Source organism: Passer domesticus, chromosome 9 (assembly GCF_036417665.1).
Source record: "Passer domesticus isolate bPasDom1 chromosome 9, bPasDom1.hap1, whole genome shotgun sequence".
Taxonomy (NCBI): Eukaryota; Metazoa; Chordata; class Aves; order Passeriformes; family Passeridae; genus Passer; species Passer domesticus.
The window spans coordinates 6,756,026-6,777,146 of NC_087482.1; the positions used below are offsets into that span (position 1 = coordinate 6,756,026).

Consider the following 21,121-nt stretch of genomic DNA (forward strand, 5'->3'; position numbering starts at 1 on the left):
CAAAGTGCTGAAACTACAAAGTAGGTGCCATGGATAGCTTTGTACAGGATTTCGGGATACAAATTGTAGAGAAATTTGCAAATTGTTTGGTTACAACACATAAGCAACAACAGCACAGCCTATTTTTATGTGATGTCTTGCAACTAACTGGACTATGGAAGTGAAGGTTTGAGCATAAACTCAGCCTGCTGAGTGCTGGGTGTTTCAAACTAACAAATGTGATGAGTAAAAATGGTAAAGCCACTTCATTGCTAGCACATGGCTACATGGAATTACAGATTTTGAAATTTTTTTAGTATATATATATATATGTCGTGGTTTGGCCCGGAAATGTGTTTTTGGAAAAGTCTAAGTCGGGCCAATCAGTGGCCAAATTCAAAATTGGCATGTGATATGGCCACTGAGAATCTGGATACGCCTCTGAGAACACACGGGGGTTAAAAGCAGGAGATTCCCAGAGAACTTCCTCTTTGGGAATCCGGCGTTGGTGAGTAAGGTCCGACCTCTCCCCTGCCCAGCTGCGTCTGGGTGGGGCAGGGGGAGGCCATGACAGGGAGGAGGCTGGGAGCCCCAAAAGGTGCAGAGGTGGAGGAAAACATGCAGGGGTTGATGAGAATTGAGATGTCTGGGCAGCCCCCCCCCGGAGAGAGAGACAGAAATTGTGCTGGCAACTCAGCCGGCCAGAAGCGGGGGATGCGTCGAGAGAAGGTGCCCGGCAGATGTGGGAGTCCTTGGGCAGGCAGAGTTGAAGATTTTAACCCCTTTGTAGACTAATAGAAACCTTACAAATACTGAATCCTCCTGAATCAAGATGAGGTGAGAGAGAGATGAGAGATGGGCAAGCGTGAGGAAAGCTGGAAGAGAGAAGAATCCTGAGTGAAAGAGATGATGGAGTGGCCTTGGGCTGGACTCTTTCTTGTATAGCCATGGACAGACCCGTGTTTTTTCCCTGTGACCCAGAGACTGTATTTAGGGGGAGGCAACACCCGGGAGTCAAGAGTGAAGCAGCGGCGTGAACAGAGACGGCTGAAGGGGGTGTGAGATGCCCTCTGTCTCCACGGAGAGGAAGATCTCTGTTCATGAGGCCCCTCGGCCCCAGGGGGTGAAATTTGGGGGGGACTGGTGTCCCAAGAGTTGAGAGACTGCTGCTTCTGGAAGTGGGTGGAGCATCTTTAAACGGGGAGCCCTAAAAGCAGTCCTGGCCCGTGTCCAGTGGTGAGAGCACTGGACATGGCGGGGAGAAGTCACGAGGGCCGATGTTCTTTGGGTGGGGCCATGGGTGACACGGAAGCACAGGAGGTTTCAATTGTGCTTCCGGAAAAAGCCCATGAGGCAAGGGGGGACTCCTCTCTCCCTGATGAATTTGAAGGTTGATAATTTGAGGGGTGGTGGATCTCTGGAGAAAAGGGAGGGGGAGGAGGAAGGTATCTGGAAGGTGTTCATTCTTAGTTTAGTATGTGTTCCTTTCTAAATTTGTAATAAATAAAGTGTTATGTTTTTTTCCCCTCCATCCCCGAATGAGAGCCTGCTTTGTTCTGTTCCCGAGTCACATCTCACAGCCACCATTTTAAAAATATACCCTTCATGGGGGCCCTAGCATTGTGCCAAGGTCAAACTATGACAATATATAAAAAAACCCTATACTAAATTCTAAAGCAAACCTTCAAGTTTTAGAGCACTTCCACTGGAAACACTCTGGACTAGAATTCAGCTTCGCTGGAGGTAAAAATGAGCAATTATGGTAAACAGGAACCAAAGTAGCTGAGAAGGATGGAGGTTTGCCATTTTCATGTTTGAGATGAATGTTTTTGCAGTGTTTACATGCACCTGGCGGAACTCTTCCCATGTGCTCGTTCAATCCATATGCTTACAAAAGAAATGTGGATCATGTAAATTCACAGTTATCACAGCCTTTAAAGTGTCTAAGAACTTGTGTGACCAATGCTCGGAGGTGCCCCCTGGTAGGTGGGCACCCTCCATTGCTACGGAATAATTACTGCATCTTAACGAGTTTGCTTACCTGAAATAGCAGAGCAGCTCTAATACTGATTACGTATGATATCATCGTGTTAATAAAATAAGGATTTATACAAAGCAGTATTGGACTATAACATTTAAATGCTATGTTACTTGGCACATTTAGTAATGATTGCTTAGAAATCTTAACAAGTCCAGGGGACTTGTGATGAAAATACTGAAATGTTTGAAATTGGTTTCTAACGTTTAATGGTTTTGGTCTACTTTCATATGCTATTCATCTATTATACTGTCCTATCAAGTAAGTGGAATTCCTTGTAAAGTCTATATTGCTAGTTTTGTGGACTGAAAAAATTTCTTTCCAAGCACAAATGTTAACTATACAGTATATATATATATATATATATATATATATATATATATATATATATATTTATATTTATATTTATATTTATATGTATATATTTATATTATATAAAGTTTACTTACGTACTTTCATCAACCATATCAGGTCTACTTATTTTTTTTGCCCATTGAGAGTAAAAGAGCAAGAATGCAACACTTGGTTCTGTCTGACTTTTTTCCCTGTTTTTTTTCCATAGGCTAGCTTTTCATTATGTGTGTAAAATTGTCCAGGGGTTTGGTGTAAAAGGTAGCTTTCCTCAGATTCAGCAAGCAGCACGTTGTCAAGGCAAGTTTGGAAATAAGAACTAACCAGATGGTGGTGAACATCTATCCAGTAGATAAGTAAAACCAGTATAGCCTGGGCTAACTGGAATTATTTTATTTAGTAACAGCAAGCCTTTAAGCTCATTAAATGGCCTGGGTAAAAACTGACGGTGTGATTTTGTTGCTTCCTCTAAGTGCCTTTGCAGCTGGGTTTGGAACTAGAGTCACGAGGAGGGTCTTTAGGCCTAGACTATGGTGCTGATGCCGCTGTGTTTGGGCTTGGTGCTGGCGGCGGCGGGCGGCGGGGGCGGCCCGTGGTGGTGCGGGCCGTGGTGCGGGCCGTGGTGCGGGGCGTGCGGCAGGTAGGGGCCGTGCCCGTGGCCGTGCCCGTGCTGGTGGTACTGGTGCGGGTGCGGGTGCGGGTGCGGGGGCGGGTGGTAGTGGTGGTGGTGGTGGTAGGGCGGCGGGTTCTGGTGGCAGAACTGGGCGTGGTGCGGGTGCGGCGCGGCGGCCGCGCCCTCCGCGTGGTGCGGGGTCTGCGCGGCCGCGTGGCTCTGCGAGGGGGGCTTGCCCCTCTTGCTACCGAACAGGGACCCTAGGAGTGAGGAGGAGTTGGGCATAGTCTGGTGAGGGCGAGATGGACACTCTCGGGTTGATGTAGCTCTTCGGCGCATGTGAGGACTGCTAATGATGGACCCCTAAAAAGAAATTAATAGAAAATAAAAATTAAAAAAAATATATCTTGAAATGTTCGGAAAGGGAAAAAAAAATTAAAAAATAATAAAAAAGAAAAAGTTCACACTGACCCACAAACTCCTCCTTTAGGGTTAACATGGGTGGATTATGTTAGAGAGCTCTAGGGGAAATTTTATCTCCACCTTCCCTAAGTGGCCAGTGGGGCACTCATGCCCTTCTTAGAGGATGTTAAGCATTGGGTGATTTTCTCTCAATATTTTGACATAAAGTGATATGACTTCAAATTAAAAAAAAAAATGTCACGGAAATGTAACATGATATAAGACCTACGAGTGTGTTTTTAAAGGAAAAATACATTTTAAAATACTGCAAAAAATACCATACTTGCTTTTTTACCACAAAAAAAAAGCGCTAGATTAAATGCAACCTAAATAGTTAAACATACAGCAGCAAATATTACAGTTACAGCTCAGATTTTAAAATGGTATTTAAATATTTATTTATAGCAGTTTTCCACTACTATATATGACAGTGCTGCTTCTCAGGCCTACCTCTGCATTTTGTGTTAAATGGAACCATACCATTTTTGCCACTAACATTTCTATGTGCTTATATTTTTCTGACCTATGGTCCAACATTCTCTATTATTTAGCCTGGAATTTAGTTGCTGAAGTTGAGGGTTTGTATTTTTAAAGAGTTATGGGACACAAGAGTAGTTAGGCAAAGTATGCTAGATTTAAACTGTAATCTACCTAAAGCAAACACACAAAAAAAAAAAAAAAAAAAAAAAAAAAAAAAAAAATCTGCAAGCTGAATTCAGAGACATGAACAGTATATATAAATGGTTTGAAGATGAATGAAATCTCATGAAATCCACATTGAATTCACCTATCTGAATAATTTTTTTTGTCCTCCCATGCCCTATCTGTGCAATTCCATGGTGTCATGACTGCATACATTTCGCAATTGAACTCGAAAATAAGCAATGGGGATGGTTGAGCATGACAGTCAATAGTTGTAGCTAAATATCAAACAGCAAGAACAGTGTACTTGGTAACAAAGAGCAAGGTGGGCTTTTAAGCTGGGACCAGACTGAAATGGTGGCAAAAGGACACATCATATCCATTTAACCATGCTGGCAGGAACAAAGGGAACAAGGTTAGCTCAAACCAAAAATGGCATTGCTCTAAAACAAGCTGTCAGTGCTTTGTAAGCTGGAAGAATACAGAGTGAATAGCCTAGGCATGCATTTTACTCGTGGCAGGCAGGTTATATATATGTGTATATATATATATGTTAGAAGAAAAAAGAGCAAAAAAATATGTATGTATATAAAAGAAAGGTTTGAAATGCACATCATCACATCCAGCTAGACATCAGGAACTTCCTACTTACTTCCATATTGCTGTATAGCGATCCTGCACTGCTGCGTCGCCCACGCTTGCCTGCCCAGGACATGCAACAGCAGAGATTAGAGACTGCGACACGACCGGCGCCAGGAGCCGCGGCCCCACAGCCCCACAGCTTCAGGGCCAGCAGGGACAGCAACTCCCTGCACCTGCCTGCGTTTCTAGGGGATCAGTGGAAATTTGGAGAGCTGCTGGTGCTGGGGATCGGCTCACACGAGCGGGGGGTGATTATTTTGTTGGTAATTTGCACAACTTTTGAAGTAGAGGTGTTTGGGCAGCTGGGTTTAGTGCTGCGCTTGTGATGCTGAGCAGCAATGATTTTAAAGGGTTTGGTTTACTGGAAGCTAATCGGCCATGGAGGTTTTTTTTTCTTTAAATATTGAGATATAGTTGTGGGGTGGCATTAACTTAAATGCAAAATTTAACGTTGAAATATTCTGAACTTCAGTGTGGGGCACTGTGAGGGCCATCGGTTTTATCAATTAATCCGTTTTATCACTTCATCGGTTTTATCATTTTATCGAATTTATAATTTCAATTTCAGCTTTGAACCTCAGTGGATTTCATACAATATTTTTCATGAGGTTTAAAAAAAACCCTAAACTTAATTTTTGATCAGTAAATCTGGAATCTGTCTTGACATTATGGCTAGATTTTGTTTGTTTAGCTGTGCAGTGCTTTATCTTTAAGCATGTTGGATTTGTACTCCAACAGTCTCAAACTGCAAAAACTTTTGCCTAAACCCACACGTGAAACTCCAGACAGTTTGCCTAAAGAGCCAGAAGACCTCAGTGGCTGGATAGGACACAGGATCTCAGATTTTCTTTCTCACTTCACAGCAGAGAAAATAGCATCTGGCTGCAGTGGAAATAGAGATTTTTAGAAGCTAACTTGTGGAGCTTTGCTTTGCAAAGTTTCAGAATACTTTCCTGGCAGGGTGCAGAAACAAAGCTGAGCTTTGAGGAGCCCTCCTGGTGCTCAGAGCTTCCCTAAAATCTGCAGGGCTTTCGAAACCAAAGCTTTCTCAGCACTCTCTCCTTGTTTTCCTGCAAGGCCAAATATCAGTCTCCACCCTGCATTGGCTGCATTCAGAGTTTTCTACACGGAGAGGTAGTTTTGGCAGAGAATGTGAGGATTTCAGCATCACTTAACCAATTAATGATGTACCCTCATCACAGACACCCCAAAAGCACCTGTGATCAGAACTAGAGAGCAGTGGAACTGCTCACAGGGCAATTCAGACTACCCAAAGGATCAGGATGACCAAAAACTACCACCTGCTGGATTTATAAGCATAGTATTGACCTGGTTGGTCACAGAACACTGCCCTGAAACAAGTTTCTTGTAAGAGCTACAGTTCCAGGCTACTGGAACATTCTCCCCTCTTAAAAAGAGTTGCTCCCCAGTACAACCCCTCTGCAGTGACATTAAATTGAGGGGAAGGCGTTTGTGGTCAAGGTGTTGTGTTTGACTTGAGAAATTCATTGGGATTTGGAACAATTTCCCTGGATGGGCTCTTTGTCAAAAGCTCACTGCTTCATCTCCTGCTGCAGTTTTAGCCTCAGCCAAACTCTACTATCTTATGAGTCCCCCAAGAAAAACTGGGTTTGTTCATCCCTTATGTTGACTCCTAGTCAGGTTTGATATTTTGCTGCTCTGATAACGGGATTAGTACTGATTAACACTCCAACCACTCTTGCTTGCTGATGCAAACACACTGCGGCAGCCACCTCGGAACTTAGCAGTCAGGGTTGCAAATAAGACTGAGAGCTGACACGGGGCATTAAACGTGGCCAAAAATGAAGGAAAACACAACAATCCAATGCCTTTTGCATATGGCAGGAGTCACAGTCTGATCAAATAACCACGGACACAGTAAATACGGACAGAGAGCGACAGATGGAATTTTGCTCAGAATAACTCCAGGGCAAAGTAGTACTTGCAAAGCCAAGAACAAACAGAAAAATCCACCTTAAATGCCTGTAATTTCCCTCAGATAGGCACTACTGCCGTACAGAGGCTTAGTTCTTTTTCTTAAAAACAAATTGATCCCGATTCTGTGCTGACATGCAGTGTGGTGGGTTTACTCAGTAAATCCCCTGGAGCATTCCCCCTGCCAATGTGTGTTTATTCCAGACTGTTCCCTGGTCTTTGGGATAGCATCCCATCGCAGAAATGCCTCCCTGGAGCTCCAGCCTTCACATGCATCTCAGGGAAATTCTAAACTAGAACTGCACCCAAGCATGTACTGGCAGGATAATTAGTAGCTGTGGTACAAAGCAAGGTGGTATTTATCAAATCTGAAGATTAGTTTTGCTTAATATATTAAGCTTACTTTAATATTTTAAGGCTGTTAGAGTGGACTTTAATTTATAAAAATAAATTTTCAATTAATTTAACCTTATCTGTTAGATATGAATATTCCTTGCAAGAAATATCTTGAACTTACACAAGTGTATGCCTCATATATGAACATGCACTATATAGGGCCAAGAACATTTCAAATTTATAGTAGAGATATGAAGTGATTACAAGATTTTTACAAACTTAACCATGCCAAAAGAATATTGAGCTTCATTAATAAAGGCCACTGCACCTTGCAGAATGGATGTGTGCAGGACACATCACAGGATGTGTGGTGATCTCATAGTTTAGGCTACAGATCAGCTCAGTACATGGAAATATTTCTCACTCCTGCTCTGTAGTTCTTGAAACTCTTCTGGGCCAGTGAGATAACTGATAGCTAAAGACTATCAATGATTTGATATTATGATTTAGTATTATGATTTGGCTTTGAGTGTCTTGGGGGAGAAAGCTTGGAAAAAAGTTTTAAGTTAAAATTACTCTCTCCAATGACTGGAGAGACCACTTTTGAGGGGGAAAGTACTGTTTGCCACCTTTACATTTTCAGCTTGTTTCTGTGTGAAACAGGTACAATCTTAAGATTTCACACTGAAACAGAACTATTTTAATCCTGGAAATACCTTTGGTTTTGTTTTGATTTTGCAGTAATCTTTTTTGGCCTGTGGCTGTTTTAGACAAGCCCAGCTCTCAGTAACAGGAACCACTGCACCACCCTCACCTGGTCAGTACTACCTGGCTGTGCCAGTTGTGGAGTACTGGGGCAAACAAGAAAACTGCAATTTTTAAACCAGTTCAGTGTGTAAATACTACTCCCACCTTACAGATTAGTGATGTGGGAATAAAGTTTGAATTCCTCTGTAAACTCAATGTAAAAGCACTGGGTCCCCCAGCAATTCAAAGTGGCTGGAATTCAAATTGAAGAACCTAAAATCAGTGCAATGGGACTGTTTCTGGGAGAAACAGAATGGGAAACACAGCCAGTCCAACTCTTTCTGCTCTGCTTTAGTGACCAAATCATTCTTCCTGTGGAACAGTGGCCATGAGGGGACATCACACTTTTCCCATCTTTCTGTAAACTCATAAAACTCAGCTTTAGATTCATTAAAATTTGCCTGGCTCTAATATTTTTGTATAAATTAAGAATTTCAAGGTCTGGAAAAAATAAATTCAGTTCTTCCAGCTCAAGAATGTGCAATAAAAATTATACATTTATCTTTAGAGAAAAATAAAGCCCTAAATATTTTTGACATATTCGCATCTTGGAACACTTGGATGTCACATTCTGTTTTATATTCCATGGAAAGAACTGTCAAGGCACAAGGAACAACAGCATCTCCCAGTGAAGAGATCCTCAGCACATCCTTCCCACAGCTGGGAGTTGAGCTGCTGTGGCCAAGGCATGGAAACACTCTCAGGAAAGGATACCTGATGGACACATCCTGCTTTTCTGTGCATGCCCAGCCTAGGAGGCAGAATCAGTCAGGGTATTTGCTAGATCTCAGAAGCTGCTGAATTGTCACTCAGAGAAATTTAGTAATTTCCACAGCCTCCATTTACTGGGATGTCTGGGGGACAGCAATGGATTTTTTTCCTAAATAGTTCTGTCAAGTACCTGTGCAGCCAAATGCTGTTCAGTCACATTTCCCTTCACTGAATAAACAGTTAAAATTTTGAGTTTGCAATGTTCACTGGACATTTACCTGCCTTCCTGCATAAATATGAAATCAGGCCATTTTCTCTTGTTTGTTAGATTTATTTTTGATTCAAGGTAGAAAGGTCTCTCTAAAAATCTACTTTCCTACAGGCCCACACACTCCTGTTCCTCCTCCTTGTTCATCCTGTGCTTCATCCACAGAAGGATTTGAGGGAACCTAACTCAGGCCTGTTTTAGAGAAGCAATTTAATATGGGATAATCACTGAGGGGCAGTATCTTCCTAACTGAAAGAGATTTCTTTGCTTTTCTGTGGATCACTTCTCCCACATTAAAAATAAAATTAGCCTCACATGCAAGCTATTCCCTGAGAGAAGGCAGAATGATATGGATCATCTCCCTTAAGTCATTCCACCAAAAAACACAGCAAATAACAGGCTGGTTGTTTCTCAAGTCAGTTGCACTGCACAAGACCAAACAGAAGCTCTCCATAATTCTCAGTTATTTCAGGTTAAAATTAAGTTTAGTTGGGTTTAACAAACTCATTGATAAACCCTGCAGTCTGTGAGTGATTTCTACTTTTTGTCATGGAAAAAGGTTATTTTCAGTAAGAAGCATGCCAGTTGTAGGCATGCCCTGTGAAATGTGTTTGTGATTACAAATGTTGGTTTGTTGAATTAAACCCATAATATGAATTCAAATACATGGCAGTGTTTGAAAGAGAGGGATGAGTAATTCTAATGGAATGAAAAAATTAATCAGAAATCACATTTAGGGGTACAGATACCCACTGAACTCACATATTAACAATATGGTAGTTCTCATTCTAATGAAATAAAACCAAAACAACAGAAAAAGATGAAGTATCTTCAAATCTGAGAGATAAGAGTGGTGAAGACTAGGGCTTGATCTAAAATCCGCTGGAGCCAAGCAAGCACCAATAGTCAACTTCAGCCTGATTTTGGATCAAGGGCCTAAGTCTTTTTAATGAAGCACATGGAGATGTGAGTATGAAAGCCTAAACAGAGAAGAAAAGAATTGAAAGAGCTCACTCTCTACATATTTGTATGCACATACATATACCCACAAAACACAGGCTATCATTTCAGTTTACAACAATTTTATTTATTGCAGCATAGCTAATGTCTCCTCTTTAGTTAAAAAAAAAGGAAATAGGTAAGTAGTGTCTACTACCAAAGATATACAGAATATTGAAATTATGACTACACTGGACATCAACACTGCAATTGAAAGAACAAAGCAGAGTATGCAACACAGCCTATGAACTAAAAACCAAATAACTAAAAAAAATAGAGTTGCTACTATCTATGGAAGTACTTTCTGAATAGTGGACATGGTGTTCAGATAAGAGTTCTTGTCAGTGACAGGAATCTTTAACACTGAAAGATTACATGGCTATGCCAGGTGTGAGGCAAACCATCAAATAAAAACATGCCCAACTTCCCCTGGCTTGCTTTGGCTAACAAATTGTATCACCACTGCTTTCCAGTCTTTAACCAGTTAATAAAACTTAAGACACATCAGTGGCTTTGTGGGTTATCAGCATCCTTGTCCAATAGGGCTTCTTTGGTTCTGTTGCAAAGAGTACTTCACAACAACCTCTTTTTGCAAGAATTAGGAACTGTGTCTGAGTTACAGAACCAGAAAAGAGCATCAGGGGCACACTGGTGTTACACAGCTCTAGAGAGAATTTAGTAGGGCTTCACTCAGTTTCATTCATCGAGGTGGTGACACAGGTACACTTGAGCACAGAGTACACAGAAAGCGCTCGTCACACAGAGACCAGGAGCTTTCCTTCCCTTTCCAGGCCTAGTCTATGAGGGGGAAAAAGCAAAGGCAATGAAAAAAAAAGAAAGGAAAACCAAGTGAATTGCTCCTAGCACAAGTCAGTCACTTCTGTTTTATTAAAAACTTACAATTTTTCCTCTGTCTTCACTGTCCTTTAAAAGTTTCTATAGCAACCTACAACGGCTTTAATACTTTCAAACAGCAGCCGCTTAACAGAACAAAGGTAAAAAAAAAAACCCAAAACAAACAGAAATTAACCACGAGCCGAGGAGGGGGGAGTAAGGAGCTACTTGGAAGTGTAAGATTCCACCACTGCTATTTGTGGAGGCTTGCAGCGAGCCGGGGAGGAGAGGCAGCTCTTACCTGCTTCGGACACGTCGCGCAGGGAGGAGCTGAGCGCGCTCCGCTTCAGCCCCTCGCCGCCGGCGTAGCTGTCGTCCAGGCATGCCCGGGGCAGGGTCCCGTTCCCGGAGTCCTTCTTCAGGCTGGAGCACTGCGACATGCTGGGACGCACCACCCCCTTCTGCTTCTCCAGCTCGGCTGCAACACACACGGGGGCTTTTACAGGGGTGTTTGTGGGCATGAAACAACCCAGAACGTCCCACAGGGAGTTTCACCCCTCTACCCACAGCTGGATTTCTCTTTTGGGAAAATGGGATAAAATTTCATCTTCAGACACTCACGGGACTACCAGCAAAATGTATCGGTTTGGACCATGACTTCCTTACTGACCACAGGAATTGCAACCCGGAAATGAAGAAAAATTCAATGAAGCTTATTGGAAGAGCCATCATTGGGAATTTCAGTGTGAGGTAAATTGCCCTTAAAATTCCTGCTGTAATTTGTGATACAAATCACAGAGCCAGCTCTCCTCTGTCCACATTATCCCTAAAATTCTTACAGGAATTTATAGTACAAATCACGGATCCATCTTTCTTCTCCACATTATCCCTAAAAATTCCTGCAGTAATTTATACTACAAATCACAGACCCAGCTCTCTTCTGTCCAAATTATCCCTAAAATTCTTCCTGTAATTTATGCTACAAATCACAGACCCAGCTCTCCTCTGCCCATTGTTATTTGCAGCTTGTCCAAGATGAATTCCACTGCAGCTACACTGCAGTAAATAGTAGTCAATGAACTCAGCCGGGGCTTAAGGCATTATTGGCTTTTTCCTTCTTCTCAAGATAAAGTCACAGAAAAACCCACATTATTTTGAACTTTTACAGAGTTCTAATGTGTTATACTCTTATACTTTTTATTAATGGTAATTTTTAATTTAAAATTTAAATTTTCCAAGGGTAATATTACTTTTTATTATTTTGATTAGCTGGAAAATGCTCCATTATATGTACCTTTGTACTTACACTCTATTCTGTGCTTTTCCATTTCTTGAACTTCTGCAATTGATTCCCTCAAATCATCTGTAAACTTCTTCCTGTCCTGAGGATTTGGTGCATTGAAATTTATGAGTACTTTGATATCTGCTCCTGGAACAGCTGACGTGAGCCGAATGCCATTGGGATAATCTGGAAGAAAAAGGCAAGAAAAACTAAGCTCTGATTAATACAATTACTTTTCTTTTAATAAAAATACCCACAAAACCGGAAAGCTTTTAGTAATATTACCACAGAGGATACAAAGTCAGAGAAATAAAAGTCTGACAGCATAAAATTAGAATAAAAATCCCTAAGGTACATTGGAACAGCCTAACTGTCAAATACTGAACAAATACTGAGAGATATCTTTATGTAGCTGCTGCCCTTAAGGCACAATATGCAATATATATCAAAAACAGTAGGAAAAAAAAAAGTCTAAGGGGATATTTTTTTTTCATGGAACAGATCCCATGATCACCTTATCCACTTGTGACCAAAGTTTTGCTGAGTGTAAAGGCTACTTGAAGACATTTCAAATGCTACAAATTATCTTTTACTTTTAACTCACCATTTGCGGGTGAGTTGACACACAAACAGGTACAGATTTAGTATTTCCTATTGGATTGTTCTCCCTGTACATGCTACTTTCCTTTTTTTCTTTAAAATGAAATTAAAAGTATCTGTGAAATCACATACTGAAGAAGTAAAAGGACTGATTTGGTTTTTTCACCCTTCTTTTGACCCATATTATGGACTTTTAATAAAAGGCAGATGTTTCAGGAAACTGTCTTTGCCTCTTTTCTAGGTGTACTTCTGAAGTTTTAACAGCTGGTCAAAAATACCTCCTGGTTGAGACAGAATGTTCATTTACAGAAAGATACTCAGAATGAAAATATGTTCTGTGTTGAGAGCTTTGTAACAAGCTAGCTCCGAGCTAAAGCTCACAGTGAGATTAATTTGACCAAGATAGAAAATGAGGGGAGTTGCCTTCCAATTAAACTGTGTCCTTGGCCCGCGGATGAAGTAATGCACCGAGCAGGTGGTGGAGAAAAACAGCCTGGGAAAGTAATAAGTAGTTATACCAAAATAGCACATAAATAGCTGATAGCTAGTTAGCCAATGGTGAGCTGGGATTTTGCACTATGCATGAGCTAATTGAAAGGTGTATAATAATCGGTAATTCGGGAATAAAGACGAGACTTGTCGATCATCATATGGTGAGCAAGTCTTCCTTCTCCATCAAATGGTGACCCCGACGTCGACGACTACGGACAGACACGGCTGCCACGGATGGGGAAGTAGGAGCGGGTCCTTCTGAAGCAAGGGGGGGGACGGCAAACGACCACTGCGGGTCGCGGCCCTAGGAGCTATAAATATAGTCCTAGCCTACGTGCTGCCGAAGTCTGTAAGCCTTGCAACAGCGCTGATTAGAAATGGAAAGGCAAGCAGCATATGATTTATTTATTTGCTTTTTAAAAAAGCGGCAGATTAAAGACATGGACTTGCAGAGAGAGCTCCCACAGTTGTTAGATTACGGGTACGCTACAGGGTTGTTTTTCAACCCCCATACGGTCCATGAGCTAACAGAGTGGCGTAAGTTCGGGACCAGGAGGGCGGTTACGCGCACTGCGGGACAGCCCGGGGCAGACGCGGAGGCGAAAATGCGTATGCCGGCGGCGCTCCCGGTGCTGCGGCGGCAGAACGGACCGAGCGCTGCGGAGGCGGCGTACTCGGTGCCGGCGGCAGTTACGCGCACCGCGGGTCCAGTGACACGCGCGGTGACAAAAACTCGCACGGCAGCTGTCCGTGGGGAAAGCGCACAGATCGTGAGGGAAGTGCCGGCCAGGGCCAAGCCGGCCAAAGCGAGACGCGGCAGCCGAATAGGTGCTAGCGGCGGTGGACGCGCACCAGTAACGCGAAACCCGAAAGCTGGAGCTAGGAGGGCTTTTTCACTTTTTGCAAGCGCACAAAAGCACCAGCGGTGTGGGACATTCTCCCGCTGGCTGCGGATGTTGGCGCAGAGCCAGGGGGAACCAGCCCGAGCAGAGATCCAGGCCGAGCGGAGCCCAAAGGAGATCGGGGCTGCGCGGGTCCGGGCGAGAGCGTTCCTTTCCGCACCCCCGGGATAGCGCAGACTGAGGCTGTGCCGGAGCACACAGGAGACGGGCGCGGGCAGACATTCCTCAAGCACCGCCCTGTCACAGCTGCCTAGCAACCACAGCAGACAGCCCATCGCAGCAATTCAAACAAGTGTCTGAGAAAAAACAGGTCAGGAATTTCCTTCAAGATCAGGATAGAAAACTTCTGAAAATTCACACAGTGCTTCATCCAGATGTTATACGGGGCATTTCACCCAACTGTTCCACAGACTTTACAGTTTGTTTACCAGTTTTTTTTGTAAATGTGTTTGCTTTTCTAAAAGTGATTGAGTATTTGGGTTTGATGGCTTTGAGTTTGATGACTTCATTTCCTTTCCCTTGCCTGAGGCGAGAACAACCTTTTAGGGGGGCAGAGTCTAAGTAAACTTCCTAGTTTCTGTTTGGACTACATATGAGAAGATTTAAACTGTAATATTTCTGTATACTATGGGCTTTATAGTCTTTGCTTTCTTCTATTCATTAAGAGATGGCATTAGATAAATGGATGTAAATGTGCTAATTATTTTGACTATCCTTAATTTAAGTGAAATTATTTGTGTTTAAGATTATCTGTCATCTTTTTCAGTTTTGTTTTAAAATATCTATCCAAGATTCAAAGTTTTAAGAATTATTGATATTAAGTTTATAATCTTTGTTATTTTTAGTTTTTGTAAGTAATGCTGATAGATAGTGACTGTTTTTAATACTAGATGAATACTTTGGGAAGGTTGTCTTAACCCCTTCAAGCACTTCTTGTTAAGGAGTTTTCAGATTTTTGTGATAAGAATTATTATTAAGATATTGTTGCAGTATTTACAGCCAGCTTTCATGTGTTTTTCTATTTTTTTGTGTGATCACCTACAAGACACGTGTCTCTTTAAGATCCTGTCTTTTTATTTCCTAACTATTTTGATGTTTCTGAGGGTTTTTATCCAAATTGCCAGTTTTGTAGTTCTTTTAATTATTATTACAGGAATACTCCAGCAGAGAATTCAAGAAGTTTGCTGTGTTTGGAAAATCTCTGTCTTGACAGAAACTTCAGAAGGATTCAATTATTTGCTGGTTTGATTGGTTTCTTGTTTATAACAGTTGTTTTTAAAAGCCCTGTTTAAAAAATGTGTTAAGTGACACTCACCAATTAGAGTTTGGGCTCTGGCCAAGCTCTAGCTCTATTTGGATGGAGTGACTGACAATCAACCCAGATGTTTTCTGCATCAAAAAGTATTCAAGTCCTTTTGACTTGGCAATTTGACCATCTATGACAGCTGAGCCATTTTCAGAGGTGATTTGGAGAAACATGAATCCGGACATGGTTTCTCCAATTCTCTGTCATTTTAAGGTTTGTCAGCTGTCGCAGACTCTGGGATAAGAGTTCAGTGTTACAGTGTTTAGTAATTTTTTTATTTTGTATGTGTTGTTGATTGTGTGTATTATCTAAATTAATTCCTAATTACTTTTATTTTAACATTTCTTTATGTAACATTGCAAAATGAAACCAGGACCCATTTTTCACCTCCAAGATTTTGAGAAGATTCTTCAGTCCTGCAGGGATGTGGGATTTGTTTGTGTTTTAACAGGTGCCCTGTCTCAGCTTGAAAAGAAAACGGGGGAGCTCAGGGTATTGGAGTGGCTCTCTCCACCGCTACAGCAACAGAAAACTGTGAGACTGAAAATTGAAATGATTGCATCCCTCATAAAGAAAGGACGTTTTAGGGCAATCCAAGTTACAGGAGCAGAGCCTTCCACAATACGATTGCCCATTAAAAAGGACACGCTTGACTGGTATTTGGTAAACTCTGGGGAGCTCCAGGAAGCCCTTTTAGGAGCTGGAGCTGTCGTGGAGACTGGGAAAATGCATCCTAGTCCCCTCCAGTGGATGACAGAATGGGACTGGATAACAAAGCCCATTCGGAGTCTGTCACCATTAAGGGGGGCTATCACGGCCTTTACGGACGCTGGTAAAAAGTCCAGGAGAGCAGCCGTGACATGGAAACAGCAAAGACAGTGGTGACAACATTTGTTAGATGCAGATGCCAGGGACAGTCTACAGACATTGGAACTTTTAGCTGTAGTATGGGCAATGATGAATTTAAAAGGTCCTTTGAATATTGTGACTGACTCCCTTTATGTAGCAGGAGTAGCTGCCAGGGTACTATACTGGGGGAGGGGATATCTTTGTGTTTCCTCTCCAACAGGACCCTTGTGGATCCCCGCGAAGTGGACTCGAGCTGTACCAGATGTTGAGGACTGTCGCGGCCTTGTCACCGGAGGACAAAGAGAGGGTGCACAACAAACTGACGCTGATATTGCGACCCTATTTGCAACGCCTGCAGCCCTACTCTAACGACGCGTGACGTGCCTGCGTTCATTTTCCTGACGATTGGATCGAGTGGTGTCAGGACCTTACGGTAGAAGTAAAAGCCCCTCAATCACAGCCATGCTTGGACTGTGGGGACAATAAATGTGCTGCATGGATCGCTCTAGACTGTGGAGGCTGTAATAAGGTGTTTTGGTTGGAGCAATCGACCGTTCGGCAGAACTGGTGCCCAAGCTGCCGATTCTCCTGGAACTTGCAGAACTCGTGGCAGCGAGCACTAAGGGATTTTACAGGGCTTGATTTGGGAGGATCGTTAGGCTTATATGAAGCCCCGGAGCAAATTATTTTGGCATATGTTACTTGGCAACTTAAGACCTTGTGTGAGCGAGTAGAAAAGCAAGCGCGTACTCACATAATAGCTTCGCGCTGTCGAAAGCTTGTGGCCCTCACACAGACATCCATTGCTGGACTGATTAAAAAAGACTGTGGAGTTGAGGAGGCACTAGACGACTGCATCAAGCAACTTAAGTCCTGTTCTTTTCGCTCCAGAGGGACTGCCAAATAGGGCAACCCACATTCTGGAGCAAGCTGAAACAGGTAGTAGTAGCCACACTTTTACCTGGAGGGGCAGCGAATAAGGCCATGAATTTGGCCAAGCAATTAGGCTGCTGGGCCAAAGACGAGCTGAACGCCACCTCCCAGGTATTGGACATGCTGTCTCAAGATGTACAAAGTGTAAATCACGCAGTATTGCAAAATAGAGCAGCAATCGATTTCTTGTTATTAGCTCAAGGCCATGGTTGTGAGGAATTTGAGGGCATGTGTTGTATGAATTTATTGGATCATTCTGTATCAATACATGCAAAAATTAAAGAGCTCCAGAAAGGGTTACATGCCCTGAAAGAGGATGATGGATTGGGATCAGAAGGATGGTTAAAGAGCCTGGGACTGGGCCCTTGGCTGAGAACAATGATCATGTATGCTATAGGGATATTAGGTGTGATAGTATTGTTAATGCTTGTATTACCATGCTTGCTTAATTGCATACAAAGAATGGTGAGTCAGACGATAGAAAAGGCTTAGAAAACAACACTTCTAGCCCAAAAAGAAAACGGGGGAAATGTTGAGAGCTTTGTAACAAGCTGGCTCCGAGCTAAAGCTCACAGTGAGATTAATTTGACCAAGATAGAAAATGAGGGGAATTGCCATTCTAATTAAACTGTGTCCTTGGCCCACGGATGAAGTAATGCACAGACACAGGTGGTGGAGCAAATAGCCTGGGAAAGTGGTGATAGTTATACCAAAAACAGTGCGTAGTTAGCTGATAGCTAGTTAGCCAATGGTGAGCTGGGATTTTGCACTATGCATGAGCTAATTAAAGGGTGTATAATAATCGGTGATTCGGGAATAAAGATGAGACTTGTCGATCATCATATGGTGAGCGAGTCTTCCTTCTCCATCACCAAGTCACCAGTCAGAGGTCCCAGGAACAATGAAAACGACAAAGAGGAGAGCTCCAGAACACTCCCAGCTGCTCCCTGCTCCTTTCTCATGAACACAACTTCATTGGAAATATCTTTTTCAGAAGACTACTTAACTCCTGATTAGAGACCACAGTAATGACATTAAAGCTATACAGAAACTTGTGCAATAACATGATAGTGTGTAGTTTGAAAATTAAATGCATAGCTAGGTATTAAAAAATACTTTCCAGAGATTGTTTTCTTGTCTCTGTATCTGGCAGAGGTCAAGTAGCTTTAGTTGCTGATCAACTCTATGTGATTAAAAAAAAAAAAACAAAAAAAAAACCAAAAACAAAAACAAAGCACAGTCCAGCCACTTTCAGTCTTCAGTAAACCCCATCAATTTCTCCCTGCTTTGTGCTCCTGGTCATTACAGGTGGGACTGCGGAAGAGCCGTGCCAGCCATAGAGAAGAAGGATCCTGCTTCACAGGGAGGAAGAGAGCGTTAACACAGAAGCACTCCCAGTCCAAGTATCTCCAAAGTGTCCTGGAGGAGATGGAGCTCATCCGGAGCTCCGGGGATGGGGAGGTTGAAGAAGCCATCCTGTTCAGTCAGGAGCTGGAGAAGGAGCTGGAGAGCTCTCAGGAAGCTCTGGTCAGCCTGGAAGATTGCAACCGTCACCTGAAGAGGGAGCAGGCAGAGATGAGGAGGAAGGTGGAAGAGGCCAGACAGGCTGTCCTGAACAGTCTTGGCAAAGTGAAGGAGCTGGAAGTGAGAGCTAACGAGGTGCCACATCTGCAAATACACATCCAGCAGCTGGAATCACAACTGCAGCACTACAGGTAGGTTGGAGTCTGACAAAAAGTGCCTATAAAATCACTGGCTTGGGGCACAAGTGAGTTTGAGAATCTCTGGCTGGGGCTTATTAGATGTCTCCAAAACACCTTGTGAAATCTGGCCAGAGGGAAATGAGAAGCTGCTCATGCATTTTCTTGGTAGGGGTCTTTAGGAGATGTGGGAGTCTTCCAGGCAAAAGTCAGGGTGCAGATCTACAGAGAGCTGAACTTACTCTTCAGACACACAACGACAGAACTCAGCATGGTAATGCTTCAAGAAAGCCTCAAAACAAATTGCTTACAGTCCTTCAGAAACCATTTCCAGCACACTTACTTTTTTTGCTGCCTTTCCTGGTCCTTAGGTCCCATCCCAAGCCAGCTGTAATCAGATGGCTGAGTCCCCATTTCATATAAAAGCTCTTCAGCTTGTCCTAGGAATTGGGGAAAAGCACACAAGGACAACTTCTGGCCAGTGGTTTGAAACTTGCTGTGACTTCATTGCTTCTTCACTGACAGAACAGGTGATAGAGGAGAGAAGCTGAAACGTTCCTAAACCCACAAGAAAATAGAGTGGGAATCTGAAAGAAAAACCACTAGCCAACTAAACCCCACTTTTGCCACAGCATAAATAAATGCTTGCAGAAGTCAGAAAGTTGGTCACAAATGTAATAGTCCACTGCTCTTGTTGCTTTTGTTGAGGGGAAGAGATGGGTTGGCTGAGGCGGGGAGAGGGAGGGACAGCTGGGAACACACAGGGTTCTGTCACTTGGCAAGAGTGTCACTTGTCCTGTTGCTTAAGTCTGGCTGGGTTTCAGTTGCTGTTACCCGCCCTGTTAAAGTCTGGCTGCGTTTCAGTCACCACTCCAGTGAACAGTTTTCCCCCTTGCCAGGTGCCACACAGAGTTTGTGAGCAGGGTCTGGATTTGGCCAGAACTAATGCTGCAAGGTAGGGCTGGAGAGGAATGGGGGGGATTTGGGTGTTCTGCAGGAAGCATTGCCAATTGGAGATATCTCTCCTGAGAATTCACCTTAACTGGCTTGGTGAGCCACAGGTTTCCTCCAGCTAAAGTCCACTTTCTTCCAGAGAGGATCATATTCAAGAAAGAGTCCAACCTGTAAGCTTTACACACTGCTCACGTTTATAGTTTCATATTTATCAAGGAAATGCTTTCTCCTTTTAGGCTCAGATTTTAAAAGCTCTTTTAGCATCTAAATCCCTCTTCTAGACCTTCATCTGAGACCTACTTGCTATCACTTAGATCTGAAATCCCAGCCATGACCTGAAGTTATAATCCCTAATGCAGGAAACAAGAGTTTGCATTTAGTCAAGAAAGTGTTTAAGTACCTGCAAGTGATTAAATGTTGTCCTGGAGTGTGTAATTATAATCACCTATTCCTGATTTCATATTCCAGACTCATATTCCTGCAATCTGTATGACTTAAACATGAACTTCTTCTGAGAGCACAAGTTCCTGTGCCAGGGTTTGAACTGCCCCTGTCATGTCACTGGGTTCCTAACCAGCCTAGTTGACCAAATAGTTCATAGTTCTTTTCTTCAGGTGCCCATCCTGATCTTCCTACTCTGATGAGTGTGCCAGGTTTGTGTCTGGACTATCTTTCAGCTTTTACTTTTTAATCCCTGTCAAGTTAGTGAGTCAGCTCAACTTTAAAGGTACATTTCAATAAATTCCTTCCTGAAAAGCTTGAGTTCAATTCATTTCAGGGCAAAATGACATCACAAGAAATTGTATACTTACCATTGGTGTTGTATCAAGAGTGTGTAATTGCCAGTGCCTGATGACAGGAGAGTTTAGGAAGTCAGGCAAGTCCCATTTTTATGCAGTGCCCAGAGATTTATTCTCACAGGACAAATCATTGGTCACTATTCCCTAAACTCCCTTTTTCCCCCCCTCTAAGTTCTGCTGCAGCACAAGGTGACATCTTCCATGTTCTAATGGAATCCTATGATTTTTAAGTGTTGTTTCTAAAAATACCACACATTAAAATATTACTACAGTACAAATGTCACATCTACTGCTTCTTTCACCCATTGAGCCATTTGCCCTGTCAGAAAAGGAAACTGGATTGGTTTGACATGATTGTTCTTGCCAAATATGAGTTGGCTTTGTTTTCTGTACTAGATTGGAGGTGGCTTAGAAATCGATTACTTAATAAAGTGTCCATATTCTTTTTCTCTGTAAGAGCATTGGAGGTGTCTTGGTGGGAAAAGACAGCTTTTGCTAAGGAAGGCAGGAGCCTTCCATGAAATGGACAATGACAACCCCCTCCCTTCAAATTGCTATAATTTTGAAATTAAAAAGTTCTCAGTTAAAGATATGGGAATAGGAATAACAGTTCTTTACTAGGAAAACTGAAAATACAAATGCAACAGTACAAACGAAAAAAACCC

General features: G+C 42.6%; 2 protein-coding genes across 2 annotated transcripts in view; both read right to left on the bottom strand.

Moving 5' to 3' along the window:
• Positions 1 to 2,776: 2,776 nt before the first annotated feature.
• On the bottom strand, positions 2,777 to 4,745 carry LOC135307577 (histidine-rich glycoprotein-like). Its single transcript, XM_064431982.1, has 2 exons — positions 4,738 to 4,745; positions 2,777 to 3,344 (listed from the first exon to the last, which is right to left on the bottom strand). Exons 1-2 carry the CDS (start codon positions 4,741 to 4,743, stop codon positions 2,892 to 2,894), a joined length of 459 nt encoding a protein of 152 aa, XP_064288052.1. The 5' UTR covers positions 4,744 to 4,745; the 3' UTR covers positions 2,777 to 2,891.
• A 5,852-nt stretch (positions 4,746 to 10,597) lies between these two features.
• The window catches only part of LOC135308315 (IQ motif and SEC7 domain-containing protein 1-like), a 171,876-nt gene continuing 161,352 nt past the window's right edge, over positions 10,598 to 21,121 (bottom strand). Inside the window, exons 2-4 of the mRNA XM_064433256.1 lie at positions 11,933 to 12,106; positions 10,940 to 11,116; positions 10,598 to 10,602 (exon numbers count right to left, since the gene is read on the bottom strand). Of these exons, the coding sequence (XP_064289326.1) occupies positions 10,598 to 10,602; positions 10,940 to 11,116; positions 11,933 to 12,106 (356 nt within the window). The remainder of the gene's footprint in view (positions 10,603 to 10,939; positions 11,117 to 11,932; positions 12,107 to 21,121) is intronic.